Below are 18,672 nucleotides of genomic sequence, written 5' to 3' on the forward strand. Positions count from 1 at the left end.
TAACCAAAGAGTGAGTGAGTTGCTAGGTAACCAAAGAGTGAGTGAGTTAGTTGATGCCACCAACGTAGCTTAGCTAGCAGTGAGGTTGAGCAGCTAAAGCCTTTTCTCTGCCTACGTCTCCCAGAATGCTGTGCGGTTCTGGATTCAGGGAGTTCAGGGAATATTTTATATGTTGAATGTTCTACCTATTGATACTGATCAATTTGCAATCACAATATATATCGTTATTGATTTATTGTCCTGCCATAAGGTGACCAAAGCACTTTACAGTAAAAATATAATCACAAGAAAAAGAAAACAACATTAAAAATAAGGAAAAAAATGTCGCTACGCTACATGGTAGCCATAGGGTCACCATTATAAACCCACTTCAATAATCGAATCTAAAACTAACAAACACATGAGTGGCCTTCTTCAAGTCAGTGAAAGTAAATCTTTTAAACCAACGTTATGTTTTAAAAACAGATTTAACTTTAACAGATTTAACGAAAGATTTAACGGTGGAAGGACAATCTTATGTTTTTTATTATTAATCTTTTAAAGAAAGATTTAACTGGTCAGCAGATCTAAACTCCTGATCAAATATTACCTCTTGGTTTCTGACAGTTTTATTTAGCTTAAACGTCAGGACACCCACATCTGTGTGTCACCAAATAAGATACATTCAGTCTTTTGCTGGAACTCTGCTTGGGTTGCTAGGTGGCGGGGTTGCTAGGTGACGGGGTTGCTAGGTGGCGGGGTTGCTAGGTGACGGGCAGCGCCTGCCGATTTGTGACGTTACATTCCGGAGACTTTTTAGTCACCAAAATACATGAACTTATAAACTGTCAGAGTTGTTTTTTTTAAGCACTTTGAAGCAGTGGGAACCCAAACAGAAGAACAAAAATGTCCAAAATATGTATTTTGCGTAATACGTCCTCCTAATTTTGTAAGTCATCTGCATAACATTTGAGGGGCAGTTTGTGTGCAGATCTAACTTCTCCTAGTGGCAGGACACAAAGGGAAAAGAGAAGGGAGCCAGCGACGGAGCCCTGTGGCACCCCACATAAAGCATAGAGGATGTTCTGTCAGACAGGAAGTGAGGCGCTGACACCGACGGCGAGTTTTAAACGAGCCAGAAGGACAGGAAGCTCCGCCGTGTCGAGGGCTGATGTAAGGTCCAACAGAACCACGACAGACTTGTCAGAAGTGAAGGATAAACTCTGCCAGACGGCTCTGAGACGGAGAGAAATCCCAACGGGAGGCAAAAATCAACAGTTGCAGCGGCGGAGATTTGACAGATTAGACAGATTAGAGAGATTGGCAGATTAGTTTAGCAAAGAAAAGGGATCAAGGGAAGACAGAGAAAGGAAAACTGGCAAAGCAGCAGCATGCTTTGCATGACAAAGAAGAAGAATGAAGCCTGTTATTATTCTCTCGTCTGTGTGGTCCGTGTGTCACAGCGCAGCAGCAGCCGAGGGAGCACTGCACGGCATCGCCGAGCGTTCATCGTCAATCTCACTCTGCTGCTCCTGCAGTCCTCAGCGTGGTGACGGATCAGCCGCCATCTGAGCCTCTCATTAGCTCAACCTTCCCAGCTCCGCTAAGTGACTGAGTCGCCCTCACAATCCAACCCTAATCCCAGTCAACGTGCAAATAATCCCCAAGGAGCCCCGGCCCACGGAGACGAGCCCTGCAGGACGGAGGAGCGGCGGCGGAGTTAGGATTACGTCTCAGACGGGAATGAGCTCTTTGAAGCTTCGCTGCTTTTAGCCCTTCGGATCAGGAAATGAGGAATTATCATCAAGTTTGGAGGAGAAATCTCGACATGTCGCAGATTTGGAAACAGGTTCCTAATCTTGTAGTACCTTGTGAATTTGGAACAAGCGTGAAGCTCTAATCCTAATGAGAGAAAATGCAACACAAGGAGGGCAAATGTCGCGCAGGTGATGAGTTTAAGAAGAAAAACTGAAAAATAACTAAAAGAGTTAAATCTGCAAGGCTGTGCAGGTTCCTGAAGCAAATTATTACTTTAGTAATCAAGTATTTCCCTTTCTGCAGTAGCAAAATATAAGAGAAAATGTTGGTAAATAAACCACTCAGTTGGTAAGAAAACATATTATTTGTTAAACGACAATATGATAACAATATTTATTTTTTAAAGTGTAAAAACCGATGAGAAACAGTTTGTAAAAATCAAACTTAATAAACTCTTGTCTCCAGTTTATGACAGTTTATTAGGAGCATTGAAGATACAAAAAAAGAAGAAATTTTTGCAAAATTGAAAAGTCAAATAATTTCTAGAAAATACTCATAAGTTTAAAATTCATCTCTGAAATGTGCTAGAAAAAACACGGATATTTCTGAGCTCCAAAAGTGGAAAATTTGCTGGAAAAAAGTCAAAATTTTGAGGTTGATTTCAGAAATTTGATAGAAAAAAAAAAGCTTGGAACTTTCCGAGCTCCAAAAAAACTGAAAAATTTCCAGGAAAACTGAGACATTTTACATTGATCTCAGATTTTTTTTTATGAAAACTTCTCGGATTAATCTTAAAATGCCAGGGGTTTCTTTTGCTAATTTTTTTACTTAAAACTTAGAAATTTCCAAATTTTTGACTTAAAACTTCGAAATTTCCATGTTTCTTGTAGAAAACTTCTGATATTAATTTCAAAATGTATGATTTTTTTCTTCACATTTTTATTTTGACCTTTTAAACTCAGACATTTCCAGGGTTTTTCTAGAAAATTTCTGAGTTTTTTGGCAGGAATGTACACCTTATGTTCCATCTGTAACGCCCTGAAACGCTGTTAATCTGGATCGTCGGCTGCCATGCTGGCTGGCGTTAGTGACTGACCTACGACCTGGATTTCCAGGTCTGCGCTGTCCGTCTTGTCCTCGACCTGGACGGACAGGGTGTACGTCCCTGAATGTCTCCGCTCTGCAGAGCGGATGAACAGGATGGTGTCCACCTCGCTGGTGCGAGTTCCCACGGATTTGTCCTCCATCAGGACTCCGTCTTTGAACCAGGTCACGACGGGTCGAGGTTTTCCCTGCAGTCACAGAAAAATCAGGAGGAATCGACACAAATACGTCAAAGAAGAACCGTAAAGGTGAAAAGCACCAACCGTCCCTCTTTCTTCCTCTCAGACACGTTTTTCATGTCAGATTTAAGACGTTTTCTAACTATTTTAAACGTGTCCTGGTTTGTAAAAACAAAGATGCTGGATGTATTTTCCGCTGGACTGTAGACAGCAGTGGCAGTAAAATCGGGTTGGACATTTCTCCAGTTTTATTGGAACAAAAACAGCTCCAGGAGCAAAATGTCCGCCTCTTATATAAGACGACAGAACGGCTGAAGCTCTCTCTGTCTCTGGAGATCATCATGCAGCTTCGTTCTCCATCTCATCTTCCTCCTCTGAATCACTTTATTCCTGTCTATTTTCGTTTACAACAAGCCTTTTGCCGCTTGCGTTTGGCTCCTTCTCTACCAGCGCCGCCATCGTTTGCAAGTTGTTGTCAGATGCTGTAGCTGTCCTCGCGCCTTTAAAGCTCTCGCTCGCTCTCTCTCTCTGTTGCAGGCGATATTTACAAAACGGATTTTTGTTCCAGGAGATGAAACAGAGAAAATGCAGCCATCAGGGGGAATCTCAGTTGTTGGTTCTTTTAGTATCCAAAACACACGAGAAAATGTGCCTGGATCTGTTGCACAGTCGGGTTTTTTTTAAGATAATTTGCTGCATTTTTCAGCAAATTCTTGCGGAAATAAAGCAGAAAACGTTGCGTTTAAGACGTAGGCTCTTGATTCTGGGCTGATTTCAGTCAGAGTTTTAACTGAAACGGCTTTTCTTTGAGTCTCAAAGGATATTTTGATGCAGGTGAATGTTGGACCTGACTCCAGCTTTTGATGCCGTTTATCATCTGACGCTGCTAAATGGGGCTTTACACTGTAAAAACACAACAATCTGCCAGGCGTCTTCAGTCTAATTTCTACTACAAATATCTGAGCGCACTTGAAATAAGACAAAACTGACTTAAACGTAACTTTTATCAAGAAGTAGGAGTTTAAGTAAATAATTCAGTAATATTGATGAAAAGGTTCTAGTTCCAGATTATTTCACTTATAACACGGGAGATTAATCAATATAGAGGAGTTATTGGCATAAATGAAGCTAATTTATTGCTCTAAAAAGTTACTCTAAGTTAGTTTTGTCTTATTTCAAGTGCACTAAGACGTTTGCACTGGATGTTTCTGGAAACGCCTGTCTGGTGTTCCACAGGGTTCTGTTTTGGGGCTACTCCTGCTTCTGCTCCATTTTCTCCCTCTTGGTTTCAGTCAGTCATCCTTAAATTAAATCTCCTGTTCTTAAGCATTCAGACTTCAGTTTTTATGTTTCTCTAATCTGGAACAAACGTCTAGAAAACTGCAAAACAGCTGAAACACTGAGATCCTTTAAAACCCACATTTTTAGAGTTTCTTTGCTAGAGCATTGATCAGGATACATGATGTACTAAAGTACTGATGACTTAAACCTTTTTATACGCTAACAAAAATACATGAACCACCACCAGCGGCTCAATTCTAGATGCGTTTTCTGATTTTTATTTTAAAAGAGTCCATATTAATAACTTGTTTACCGCTTTACCGTAAAAAAATAAAGTTGATTCTTCCAGAAACATTTGAAACTTTCAGGCTAAACATAATAATTAAGGGCTGATTTGAGTTTTCCTGTTATGTTCAAACGCAGTCGAAGAGGCTTTGATCTGCAAACATGAAACCTCTGCATGTAAGGAAAACAAACGAACAAAGACGTCAGTTTTACCTGGAAAGGGATGACCAGGTTCACCTTCTCCCCCACAGCTTTGAAGATCTTGGATCTCAGGTTGCGAGGGAGTCTAATCTTTGGATTTTCTGCATGAAAAGACGGATTGCGCTAATAAGAGAGGCGTTAATGTTCCCAACATTAATCCAGAGGTTTGCAACCTTAACAATCCAAAGAGACGTTTTTGCTCCGAGTCAAGAGCTGAAAATATCAACGACCGTCGAAAAAAGACAACTTATCATCTTTAAGATAGGAAATTTGTTGTCAAAAAACATAAAAACATGAAGCTTTTGAATGACTTAAAACATTTTCTTCTACTGGATTTTGATACAAGTGGAAAATTAAATTGTTTTAAAAGAAAATATTTTCCAACCTGATGACAAGAACAACTGATCCAGTTTTAGTGCTTTTCTGTTGTGGAAATCCAGTAAAAATATGGAAAACTGCTAAAACCTGAATTTGTAATTATTATTTTGTTAAATCGTTAGTTAGAAATTGGAGAAAAAGAGATTTGAAGATCTTGGATCGATTAAGATAAGATCTTTAGATCTTAACTTAATCGATAAGATCTAAAGATCTCATCTTATTCTGACGATTAATCGATTATTTTGACGATTAATCGATTAGTTGGATTTTAAAAAGTGGCACATTCTGCAGGATTTCCATGTAACCATTTAAGCCGTCTGGGTACAATATAAGAAAAACATTAAAAGATGCAAATAAAAAAATAATTCATTTCCTTTTTTAAATAAGAAAACATTTATTATATGCTGCATCTGCAGCTAAAAATACTTCTACCATAAAAATCTTACCCCTTTCTGCTTGATTTAGCATTAATTTAACATTAATATATCAATAATTTGGTGGCAAAAGGTGCTTAATAGCAGATTTTGTTTACATAATTTGAACCAGGTGAAGCTAAAACTGTCACTTGCAGAGTTCTGGGTAGAACATAATTAAAGAGAAAGTTTATTTAGTCTTAAATACAAAATGTGTATATTTTCTCCACTGGTTTAATCACCGCTCTGAATATGTTATTATTTAACAAAATTTATTTTTTATTGAGTCTGTATACTGCAATTAATGATTAATCAATTACTAAACTAGTTGAAAATTATTTCAATAATCGATTAATCATGATTAATCGTTTCAGCTCTAAACCAAACTAGAGAAAAACTAAAGAAAAAAGCCTAAAGCTTGTTGCTCAGGGAACTTTAAGCTACATTAGGTGAGTCTCTTACCTACGACCTCCCTGATGGTGACGGCCTGAGCCAGCGTGGCGGGGGGGCTGCGTCCAGCGACGTTCACTGCAAACACTCTGAACAGCATCTTGTCCCCGGTGGGGAGGCCCTTCACCGTGTACTGGCTCATTTCCACTGGTTCCTTATTGGCCTGCACCCACTGGTCACCTGGGAAAACAAAGGATTCATCAAACCCTGACAGCAAATAAACAGCTGATATCATTTAAAATTAGCATCAAGGAGCATCAGCTCGAACTAGAGCTGAAACGATTAATCGATTACTGAAATAATGAATTTAGTAATCGATTAATCATAAACTAGAGTAAGTCATTTGCTGTAAGAACAGTAAATAAGCCAAAGCTGTTAAAAAAAACAAACATTTTGCACTCGAGATAAAAAAATTAATAAATAAAGCTCATTTGTCTTTAAATATGTTAAAAACTCCTCATTGCTCATATTCTTAGCTTAATTTCTTAATAAAATAATAATCAAAATGCATTTTGATTTGTTCCCGATTGACTCAGTGTTTCACCTTAGGTAAGACTTATTATTTCCTTAAAGTCAAGCAGAAAGGTCTGAGCTTTATGTTGATTTCAGAAGTATTTTCGCTGCAGATGCATCCTTTGCAACAAATGATCAATCGTTTACTAAATAAATGATTAATTTTAGGCAGTTAAATGTTTATTTTCTTATTTAATTATTTGTATTTTTAAATGTATTTCTAATATTGTTAGCAATAAGTTGTTAAATGAAAAATCTGCAGAATGTGACCATTTTTATTTGATTAATCAGTACAATATTTGATTAATTGACAGAATATTTGATTATTCTATAGAATAACCAATCAATCGATAAAAATGATTCATTAATCAACACAGCAACTGATTAATCGAAAAATGTTTGAAAATCTGATATAAAAACTGATTGATAAAAAATGATCGATTAATCTGTAGAATAAACAATTAATCGATAAAAATTAATTAATCAACACAGTAACCGATTAATCAAAAAAATTGTGAAAATCTGATTTAAAAACTGATTAATTGATAAAAAATTATCGATTAATCTGTAGAATAAACGATTAATCGATAAAAATTAATTAATCAACACAGCAACCGATTAATCAAAAAATGTTTGAAAATCTGATATAAAAACTGATTAATTGATTTAAAAAATTATCGATTAATCTATAGAATAAACGATTAATCGATAGAATAATCGATTGCTAAAATAGTCATTAGTTGCAGCCCAAGCTCATACAACACGTCACACTACTGTCTAATGCATTCAGATACGATTTGTTTCATTTACTTCCTTCTGTGCAGTACTCAATGATGTAGCCGTTGAGGCCGCCGGCTCCGACCTTTTCTGGAGGTCGCCACTTGAGTGAACAGCTAGAGTCGGTCAGATCCTCCACAGTGAGGCGAGTCGGCTCGCTGGTGGGGGCTGAGAGACACAAGAGCTAATTAAGACCTTAATGCCTGGAATGAACGGGAAGGGAAGGCAGGTTAAGCTGCGTCAGAATGAGTGCCGTGTGGAAAGCCTGGGTTAATTAGCCGCTCCGTCAACGACGCACCGATGGGCATGAAGGGCTGGGAGGTGGCGCTGGGCTCAGAGACGCCGACGCTGTTGACCGCAAACACTCTCATCTCGTAAAGAACCCCTTCAAGCATCTTCTTGGCCTCGTAGGTGGTGGACTCGTAAACGTCGAAGTTTAGTTTGGTCCATCTGGTTGAACCGACCTTCCTTCTCTCCAGCAGGTAACCTGCAGTGAGCAGAGCAGCCAAAAATCTACTCAAAAGGAGCAGCACGACTTCAAAAGTATTTCACTTTGTAAAAATAAAAAGTAGCTGTCCAAGAAAATACTCAAGTAAAAGTAAAAAGTATTTGGTAAAAATGCTACTTGAGTAACTGATAATAAAATCTGATTCAATATTTTTGAAATGACGTCATTAAACTACTACAAATAAATACAAAACTTTCATTTTCAAATCAATATTCTCAAGATTAAACTTTACATAAAATCAATATTTACAGTAAGTAATATGTAAATTAGAACAAGGTAATGACAGTAAATACTGTAACAGATATAGCAGATAGAAAATAAGAGAACAAAGCTGGTGTATGAACAGGAGGTCTCACTTTAACAAATTCCACTTGTGCATCCATGTTTCATAGATTTTTGGTTAAAATGTTTGTTAAAGTTACTTGTATTGGAAGGAATATTCAGAAATTTTACTCAAGTAAGAATATCAATGTTTCACAATAATATTACTGAAGTAAAAGTAAAAATTATTTGGTAAAAATGATATTCAAGTACTGAGTAACTGATCATAAAATCTGATTTAATATTTTAAAATCAAACAGATGTATAAATTCTAGCATTTTAAGAACTAAAATAAAAAAATATATAATACAAATAAATACAAAACCTAAACTTTGAATAAAATTAAACCCTACAGTAAGTAATACGTGCATTAGGAGAGGATAATGACAATGAATAAATAATAATCTTAGTCTCAAAATGATCCAACAAGCTCACCAGGTTAAGATCAACAAAGCTGGTGTGTGAAAAAGAGGTCTCACTTTGACATAAACTGAAGGTGTGTGTGTGTGTGTGTGTGTGTGTGTGTGTGTGTTTCACACATATTTTTGGTTAAAATGTTTCTCCTATCTTCATTGAAGTTACTTGTATTGAATAGAATATTCAGAAATGTCAGTCAAGTAACTGTAAACAATGAAATAATTTCAAAATCGAACTTTATATTAAATTGTTTGATGACCTGTTTTTTCTTTTTCTGTAAGTGTTACAGAAAAAGAAAAAACTGAAGAAATCCATACAGGAGGCAAAAGCTTTCCCTCTCCACTGTAAATCTGAGAGACGTTTGGGATGAAATGAAAACGGATCCATTAGATCACGAAGCTGTTTTCTCCAGGGAGGACATCAGATGTGGAAACATCAGACGAGGCGTGTAGCAGCGTTTACCTTTAACAGGAACGCCGCCATCAAACGAGGGAGGCTCCCATGTGATGATGGCAGAGTCCTCGCCAACTGATGTGCACCTGATGTTGCTGGGAGCGTTGGGCATATCTGGAGGTTACAGTCAGAGAGAAACTATGATTAAAATGAGTCCTTGGATGAAAAGAAAAAAGACGTTAGAGGTCATTTAACTATCTTCCACAGCGCCGTAGCTTTTCAAATATTGGGAATATCTGCTAATTTGAGCTGAAAGGGGGCCTGTTATGCAAAATCCACAGGTTTTTGCACTTTCATTTGGGTTTCTACTGTTTCTAAAAACAGACCAAATGTCTAAAGAAAACATACAGATGGTTTTCATTAACTTTTAGAAATAAGTTAATGTTTATTGGGGTCTGGAAAATGCGCTGTTTCAAAAATCTTCTATATTTAACCCTTCACCCAGCAACCCCAGCAGAGTTCCACTCGTAACCTAGCAACCCAGGCAGAGTTCCGCTCGTAACCTAGCAACCCCGGCAGAGTTCCGCTCGTAACCTAGCAACTCAGGCTGAGTTCCGCTCGTAACCTAGCAACTCAGGCTGAGTTCCAGGACATTTGGACAGCTGGGTTTACAGCTACATTCAATGTAAAAATACTTTATTGATCCCAAAGGGAAATTAGAGGTTGATGTTGCTCATTTGATTAAAGGTCGGCAACAGCAGAGGGTGGAATGTAAGCAGCTGCCAAAATAACACTGGTGAACTTTCTTGGTAAACATTAATGATGGAAACTTACTGCAAAAAGTTTAATCTCAGTACGTGCTGTACAACAATGTCTTGTTGTCGATTTACCATCCAGAAACTACTTGCTGCATTCTTGTTGTTTACGAAGGAGGCTCTACTTCTGCTTTTCCAAGATGTATGGTTATATAATTATATTCTGTTCTCAGCTATTTCAGTGTAAACGTTGAGTTATTTGGATTTAAAGTGACGATTCTGACCTGACCAGACTGAAATCTCATCATCTAAGAATGATTTTGTGGAAAAGAAAAAGGTTTGTATAGCCCACCTTTAGGTGCCAAGAGATAAAAATGTAAACGGAGAACTAAACGGTAACTGACCCACAACCTTGATGAAGAGTTCGGCCTTGTCCTCTCCCACTGGGTTGGTCACATTGATGGTGTAGGGACCCTCGTCTCCTCTCTCCGCCCCGTCGATCACAAAGCTGCTCACGGTCTTCTCCGTCTCCACGCGGACCCGTCCCTCGCTCTCAGAGATCACCTGTCACAAACTGCAGCCTTTAAACGTCTTTATGAAGAATGTGTTTAAAATAACAAAGCCAAATCTAATTTAGTTTTTCCCTGCAGTTACAAACTCCATGTCAATTATTTTAGTCTGAAAATAAAGCTAACACGAGTCTAAAATTGTTGTTTTCATTTTTGAAGTATTTACATTTTTTTTGTCAAATTATATATAAAAAACAATAAGAAATTGCTTTATTTGACTCCAATTGTAAGTTTCAACTCCTGTATTTTTTTCAAATCCAGTGTAAAAAAAATTAAAAATGATAACAAATTTAGACATTTTTAACTGATTTTTCTTTTAAATCACCATGATATAAACGCAAGATTTTTTTGGCACTACCAGAGCTCCATACATGTCTCTTAGATGAAGGTTCCAGGTCACTGACGTCTGCCCTGCAGCCCTTTGGTGTAAACTCAAATACTCAAATGCTTATTTGGGCTCCAAAAATCAGTAAGCAAACAATCAATCTTCCAAAATAAAAACGAGTGCATAACCAGGTGGGGATTAAAAACATTTTTAAATCTCACCTGGTCTCCTTTCATCCAGGAGACGACGGGGGTCGGCTCTCCTGTGACCTCAACATCTAGGCGGAGTTTGTTTCCAGCCACCACCGTGACGACGTTCCCGTCGCCGCTGCCGCCGAAGTTCAGGTGGATTTTGGGAGGTTCTGTCATGTGATCATCCAAAATCATTTAAATTACAAAGATAATTAATTAATAAAGGAATATCTTATCTTATCTTATCTTATCATCCTCATGGCTGCTTAAAAGTTCTGATTAACTTTCAATTCTTAATGTTTTATTACCAAACACTGTATTGTTGCTTTAATAGTGGATAACTGCATGTAAAACGATGTTTCACTTTTTTTTTTGTCTACAACAGTAAAATAATTTTAGTAATTCATCCTGTTTCTCCATCTCTCCCAGCTGATCTGATTATGGGAAAGACTGGAAAAAATTATCTTTTTTGGGGGCAAATTTAAGCTTCACACTTTTTTTTAACTCAAACATTTTGCTATGATTAATTATAATTAAGAACCTGATTTAATTTTTTCCCAAAAGCTTTAAAGAGACATATTTTGTAAAAATTGAGCTTTTCTTATGCATTGCTAGTAGTAATACCAGTTACACTGGAAAATGATTTCACTCGTAACATGAGGAAAATATTTTCTGCTAGTAATTTTTTAAATCAATATTAAGGCATTATTTTCTCCTATATCTTGCTGAACAGTTAATTGTAAGTTAATTTAGTCTTATTTAGATATTTGCACTAAAAAGTAGACCAAAATGCTTGATGTTACTTTGTGTTTTTGCAGTGTATCGTTCCGAAGTGTCCATAAAACATTACAAAACATTTCGTCATGCAACTCTTTGGATAGTTGAATAAAAACAGAAGAATTACCTTCTATGGGAACAATTTCAATCTTGACCTCTAAGAAAAAAGGAAATTATTCTCAGTAAATAAAAAACTGCTGAAGGCTTGTGCATGTTTAAAAAACGTTAAAAGCTCAAAATGTTTTTTTTCTGTATCACCCTCACCTATGAAGTTGAGTTTGGCAGACAAAGAAAGAGCGTAGCCGTCTGGGACGAAGGTATAATCTCCTGCATCCGAAGCCTCTACTTCATCGATCGTCAGCTTGTGGATCCTGAGGATAATTAGGCAGATGTTACCAAACAAACAACCAAAACAAAACTATTTCTATGACCTGCCGTTTATCCTGGAAGATGACGCAATCTGAGGCTTTCACCTGGTGGGATTACAATCGCCTCATGGATCTCCTGTTTTGATGGAGAAGGAAGGATTAGTGTGAAAAGCCCAGACCCCTGGGGGTGTGTGCTCCATCTGAGGAAGCTTTTATTGTGTTTTCAGAGGTTAACGCCTTACAGACTGCAGCCGATCTGCAAAAATAGGTCAAACGACTAAAAAAAAACCCCTCTGGTAGTAAGTTTGCCAAGCCATTTGGCAGCCAGTGCACTGCAAAAACACAAACCTCACCCAGTGTTTTGGTCTAGTTTCTACTGCGAGCATGTTGAAATGAGACTCAAATAACTACAGTAATACTAAGCCAATAATACAATAAGGGATTAGTTTAGTCTTATTACAAGTGTATTTGTACTAGAAACTAAAAGTACTTGGAAAGGTTTTGTGTTTTTTAGGGCTGTAGTGATACAATAATCTCACGATACGATACACGATATTCTGCTCACAATACGATATATGTTGCGATATTCAGAAAACAATACAATTCAATACTCTTTTGCGATTTTCTGAAAGATTTTAGAGGGACAGAGTGATTTTGGTGACATTTTGTGACTGTTATAGAGTTGGACTGGATTAATTTAACTGAAAACTGATTAAAAGCACCAACTACACAATACCTGGCTCTGGTTGGACACAGACTTAAAGTCGACAGCTGGACAAAATGAATCAAAGAAGTGGTGAGAAAACATGTTTCTTTTAATTGAAACAGTACAAACTGTAGCTTACATGCATTGTAAAGTAAATAAAGTGCACCAAGCACCTGCTCTGAATAGTTTGATACCTTTTTAACACTTAACATCTGAAGGAATCACTCTAAGCCTGATGACCGAATCACTCTCCCGGCGAAGCAAGCAGTGAGTGAGCAAGGTGACAGCTGGATGTTACGATTCTTGAGGATGAATATCGATTTTTTTCTAGGAAAGAAAATATCAATATATATCGCAAAATCGATATTATTACACACCCCTAGTGTTTTTTCAGTGTTCTTTAGAAATACTGGATATTTCTTCAGCTTTTTCACAGTTACTGCAAATACAAACACAAAGTTAGGTTCCAAGTGATAAACAAACAAAAAGTAGTTAGAATAAAGGTATAAACTGCTTTTACACAAACTACTAGAACCACATTTTGCTGCTTTCTTTGTATTTATAATGCTCTAATCGAAGCCCTTTAAGCTCTGAATGACTGAACAGACTGCAAAAACTCAAAATCTTACCAAGTATTTTGTTTAGTTTCTAGTAAAACTACCTTAGTACACTTGAAATAACACAAAATAACTTTTCAGCAAGAAACAGGAGCTTGTGTTAAGTAAATAAGTCCTTATAATTGATAAAAGCAGATTATTTCTCTTACAAAATGACATTTTTTCCAATGTTATAATTGAAACAATGTCACAGTGGGATAAGTACTTCTCCAACTTGTAAGTTAGTACACTTGAAATACGACAAAACTAAGATATTTAGTCTGGGAATACCTGCCGATGTGGGAGACTTTGATGCGGTCGCTGGGCTGAACTTCAACGCCGTCTTTGAACCATTTTCCCGTCACGTTTTCATCGGACACTTCGCACTTGAACACGGCCTGCTCAGCCGATTTCACCGTCACGTCAGCGATGCTCTGCAGAATCTCCAGCTCCTTATCTGCACACACATAACGAGGTTTTAGCAGAATCAGCTAAAAAACGCGGTTTTACTACGGCGTGGCAATTAATTGGCTTTATGTAAATGAATTGTTGGAGATTTAATTTTGGGGGAAATAGTGTATTTTTGTTGTTTTTTTTAACCAATGAACTCCTTGGGTTTCCTTAGTTCAGAGTAACGTCAGCCCACCAACGGCGGCCATCTTGTTTTACAGCTTCTATTTATTTGGACTTTTAATTCAGGTCAACTCCAAGCGTCAGGCTAAGATTTATCGTTTTTTTTTAATTATGAGAAAAAAGTCATGATTTTATGAAAACTCCAAAACTATATATTCATATAAGTGTTGACATAATGCTTAATTTAAATGCTTCATCTCTAAACATAAAAAACCCCAAAATAATTAGATTTTTAAGCATCAAATTACTATCAGTAGCAAAACTTTGAAATACTTGTTGAAACAATTGTCTATTTTAAAGAAAGAACTCCATGAACTACGGAAACTGAGATTTTTTTTCTTATTAAAACAACTTTTTTTGGTAATTTAAATATTAATTTATGGTAAAATTGCGTCTTTTTTCTGCTAGTTTCATGACTACGTTCTCATTGGCCTCAATACTCTGTCGCGCAACTTAAAGAGCGAAATAAAAGCCACTTTTTGAGAATATTTTCTGTAATTTCTTTCTTAGAAAAGAAAGTAATCAAAAGAACGATTACAAGTGGAAGTGATATGAAAACATATTTGTATTCTTACAAATAGAAAATCATAATAAAGTGATGTTTTTCACTTAATCAAGCTGAGAGTGAAAAGAACAAGATTTTAAATCTGTGACACTCCTAAGTAAAATCCAGCGCAACAAACTCAGAAGTTACTTATATTAGTAAACATATTCTAATCATGTGTTTGCTTCACAGTATCACAAACGATGAGACGGAAACGCGAATCCTTTGAATGCAGATTATTTTATCCTCAGATTTTCTCACAGGGAGCTGAAACTGTCACAGCTTCATGTTGATGTTGGCAGATCTATGATTGGACTCCCAGTAATCCCCCCAATTAACAGAGAAGGACGGACGGCAATTTTCACACCATAATCAATTAGCGGACTCGTCTGGAAGCAGAAGCCAGTGAGAGGTGGAAACAAAATGAGCCTGACGAATGCCGAGAGCCGCAGATACAAGGAATTAACCAAGTTTCATTAATTACCACGCAAGTAATGACTAATTTACTCCTTTTCATGCTTGTCAGAATGGAAAACGTCAACACGTTCGGATTAAATTGCAGGGAGATTCGAGCTGGTAAACTTTAAATAACAGCTGATTATTATTTCCATGAGAGCTCAGTGAGATGTTTACCATGCTGGGGTTAGAAAAACACAAAAAAGGACGGGTACGTTTTTGCCAAAAAACTCTGAGATCTCGGAAATTTATGAGAAAAAACTTGGACATTTTTGAGCTTGAAAAGTACGAAAAAATGTTAGGGGGAAAAAAAAAACGAGATTAATTCATTGTGATTAATCCCAAAACTTTTCCCCCCAAAATTGGAAATTTGAGTTTTAAGTGTCAAAAATTCAGATTTTTTTGTGTTCAAATTTTCTGAGATTCATCTCAAAAAATTGGTTTTTTTCTTTTAGCAAATTTTCAACTTTTCAAACTCAAACAGTTGCTTAAGAAAATAAAAATCTGAGTTTTTTCCAAGCAAATTTTTGACTTTTCAAATTAAAACATTTGTTTTTCAAGAAAATGTCATAGATTAATCTCTAAATATGAGTTTTTTCTAGCAAATTTTAAACTTTTCAAACTCAAAATTCTATGTTTCTTTATTGTTTGTCGCTTTGAGGCTTTTTGGTGAAAATTTGCTCGTCCTTTTTTATGTTCTCTTTCTAAAACGGCCCCAACACGCCGTCACAGTTTACAGCTTATCTAAAAGTTTGGATAAATCAAGTCTTCCTGTGACCTTCGACCTCCAGCTCGGCGCTGGACTCTCCGCCGTTGGTCAAGGCGTAGTACGTCCCGATGTCGTCTTTCGTGGCTTCAGTGATGACCAGAACATGCCTCTTCCCGTCCTTCTTGAACCGGTACTTGGATCCGGCCGTGTCTCTGTTCAGCTCGACTCCGTCTTTCATCCTGAGGAGAAAAACTCATAAACTATCAAAACTTTCTCTCGCTTTGACTTGAAGTGTTTCAATGTAATTTAATTGCTTCATTTTGCAGTAGAAAAAAAAAACAAATTTTTTTATTCTGGAAGCTGATTTTAAATTAATGTAGTTCAGTTTTCCAACAGTCTCATGTTGCAAACAAAAACAGCTCATTTCCACGTGTCTTTCCTCCACTGCAGGTGTAGTTTGGGTTCAATCCAGCTCCTAAAAATTACTTTTCTGCACACAGAAGTAAAGATCTGCTTATCCTTACCTTAAAAATACATCATAATTATAGTTCATGTCCAGTTAAAATACTAAATGCTGTGTACTGGCTACACACGTCGTCCTCTGGACAGAAAGGTGACCTTCTGAAGTCGTTTTTATTTATTTGTTAGTGTTTCAGCCTAAGATCCCCACGGTTTTGTGCTCTCACCATTTAACGTTGGCTCCTTCCTCTGACACTTCCACTTCGAACTCCACCTTCTCCCCCACCACAGTGTGAACATCATCCAGCTGCTTGGTGATGGTGACCGGAGGCTCTGAGGACAAATGAAACGCCCAGAGTCATAAACTCAAAGTATTTACTTTAGGAATTTAACTTTTTGATAAAACTTGAACAGAAATACGTCAAAATATCCAACGGTTCAGCTGTAATCGTCTCTGGGACTGTAAACCCCAGAAATTCAAGCCATCACTTGTAAATGAATAATGTCACAGTGTGCCGCTAAAGTCCTTATCCAAGCCCCCAGACACATTTCTGCAGAGGTGGAAGGTGGATCGGTTCCCCTGAGGCGGCCGGAGTCGCATTGTGCAACCACAGGGTGTGATGCTTGACGCTCCGCTAGCCTCGACTATTTGTCATCGTCGTTGCTCCGTTTCCCCTCCAGACATCTTTACTCCCTCAGCTGGTGAGCGCACAAAGTCTCAGAGCCACAGAAATGTGAGCAAGCTTCACCGCAGGTGTTTCACGAGTTTTACAGAACATGGTGGACGAAGTCTTTAAAGGGGACCCATTTCACGAAACTCACTTTTTGCGCGCCTTTGTCTCAACTTCTTCTAAAAACAACCCAAACACTTAAAAAAAAATACTTTGGCAATAAAATAATGTCTTATGATGTCTGGAAAACGAGCCATTTCGAAAACTTCTCGTTACCTGGCAACCCAGGCAAAGTTCCGCCCGTCACCTAGCAACCCAGGCAGAGTTCCGCCAGTCACCTAGCAACCCAGGCAGAGTTCCGCCAGTCACCTAGCAACCCAGGCAGAGTTCCGCCMGTCACCTAGCAACCCAGGCAGAGTTCCGCCCGTCACCTAGCAACCCAGGCAGAGTTCCGCCCGTCACCTAGCAACCCARGCAGAGTTCSGCCCGTYACCTAGCAACCCARGCAGAGTTCSGCCCGTYACCTAGCAACCCAGGCAGAGTTCCGCCCGTCACCTAGCAACCCAGGCAGAGTTCCGCCCGTCACCTAGCAACCCAGGCAGAGTTCCGCCCATCACCTAGCAACCCAAGCGGAACTCCAGGACTTTGGTCAGCTGGTTTTACTGCTGCATAAATAAAATCTAATTACCAAAGAATATTTCAGTGCAAAAAATATAATGAAAGTGTTTTGTGCAGCCCACGTGTTCATGAAAGCTCCTTTAAGACCAGTTTATGGTTTAAATAGAGATATCGCTTTTAATTCTATTGTAACAAAGGATTTAGTTTAAGAAAAAAATAAACAGAGCTGCTGTTTTTGGCTGACTCACTTAATTTGTGGCATATAATGAACGAATAAGATCCGTAATCCATAAAACTGTTTTTTCTCTAACATCATATTAGAGATGAAAAAAAATGCTGCCTAGCAAATAATTCTTTTGTTGATTAATCTTAGACTGATTTTGTAATTTTTACTTAACTTTCAGCCTTCAGTCTCAAACCAGGAATCCGGGCGTTCATCTTCTAATCTGATAAATTTGTCAACTCTCTTATTTCTCATGATTAATACATACAAACTGTCTTTTTCCCTTTTAAAAAGGCAGTTATCACACCACTGTTTAAGAAATATAATCCAATAACAGTAAAACCTTGAAATGTGTAAATATGATTGTTTAACTGTGTCTTTGAGCTGCACGCTAAAAGATTTATAGAAAGGTAAAAAAATGAGTTTCTTCAGTCAAGTTCTAATAAATACGTCAGCTCACTAACAAGAACAGTTGGTTTTAAATAAAACACGAACATTTCCGTCGCTGTGCGGCTATTAAATACGACTAAGGCGAAACGGAGAGCGGAGAAATAAACAGATTACATCGCAGGCACACGAAGCACAACAAGTGTTTCTCTGCGCTCAAATAAGAAACTGTAGGCGGAGCAGAAACTCACCTGAGTGAGTGAAGTCGCCCCCCGACTTCTTCAAATCTAACTGAACTGGTGGCCGGCGCTTCCAGCAACGGTTTTCACTTGTGTGAATCAAAAACGGTCCAGAGCGAAAGCAGCACAAAACAGGTTTTGTTGCTGCACAAACGTAGTTGAACGGATTGACAACAAATTTGTTAGATTGTGTAAATGTGAGAGGGGCGGCGGTTGACCTCTGATGACCTCTGGAAACTGTTTTTATTAATATCTTTAAATGATGGCGGCAGAAATTAAAATTTTGACTGCACAAAACAGCACAAATGTAGCTCAAACATTTGACACCAATTTTGTCAAACTTCTTCACTCAGGTGAAACTCTCTCTCTCTTTCTCTTTCACTCTCTCTGTCTCTCTCTCTTTCTTTCACTCTCTCTCTTTCTGTCTCTCTCTCTGTCCGTCTCTCTCTCTCTGCTGTCTCTCTCTCCGTCTCTCTCTCTCTGCTGTCT

The 18,672-nt window shown here is 37.8% G+C and overlaps 1 protein-coding gene across 1 annotated transcript in view; it reads right to left on the minus strand.

Moving 5' to 3' along the window:
* Nucleotides 1–18,672, minus strand: part of mybpc2a (myosin binding protein Ca) — a 70,041-nt gene that overhangs the window by 9,648 nt on the left and 41,721 nt on the right. The window contains exons 14-26 of the mRNA XM_008416568.2: nucleotides 16,273–16,378; nucleotides 15,656–15,825; nucleotides 13,536–13,701; nucleotides 11,839–11,945; nucleotides 11,702–11,731; nucleotides 10,828–10,967; nucleotides 10,117–10,276; nucleotides 9,027–9,131; nucleotides 7,617–7,805; nucleotides 7,352–7,486; nucleotides 6,041–6,208; nucleotides 4,800–4,888; nucleotides 2,834–3,029 (exon numbers count right to left, since the gene is read on the minus strand). Of these exons, the coding sequence (XP_008414790.1) occupies nucleotides 2,834–3,029; nucleotides 4,800–4,888; nucleotides 6,041–6,208; nucleotides 7,352–7,486; nucleotides 7,617–7,805; nucleotides 9,027–9,131; nucleotides 10,117–10,276; nucleotides 10,828–10,967; nucleotides 11,702–11,731; nucleotides 11,839–11,945; nucleotides 13,536–13,701; nucleotides 15,656–15,825; nucleotides 16,273–16,378 (1,761 nt within the window). The remainder of the gene's footprint in view (nucleotides 1–2,833; nucleotides 3,030–4,799; nucleotides 4,889–6,040; nucleotides 6,209–7,351; nucleotides 7,487–7,616; nucleotides 7,806–9,026; nucleotides 9,132–10,116; nucleotides 10,277–10,827; nucleotides 10,968–11,701; nucleotides 11,732–11,838; nucleotides 11,946–13,535; nucleotides 13,702–15,655; nucleotides 15,826–16,272; nucleotides 16,379–18,672) is intronic.

Source organism: Poecilia reticulata, linkage group LG8 (genome assembly GCF_000633615.1).
Source record: "Poecilia reticulata strain Guanapo linkage group LG8, Guppy_female_1.0+MT, whole genome shotgun sequence".
NCBI lineage: Eukaryota > Metazoa > Chordata > Actinopteri > Cyprinodontiformes > Poeciliidae > Poecilia > Poecilia reticulata.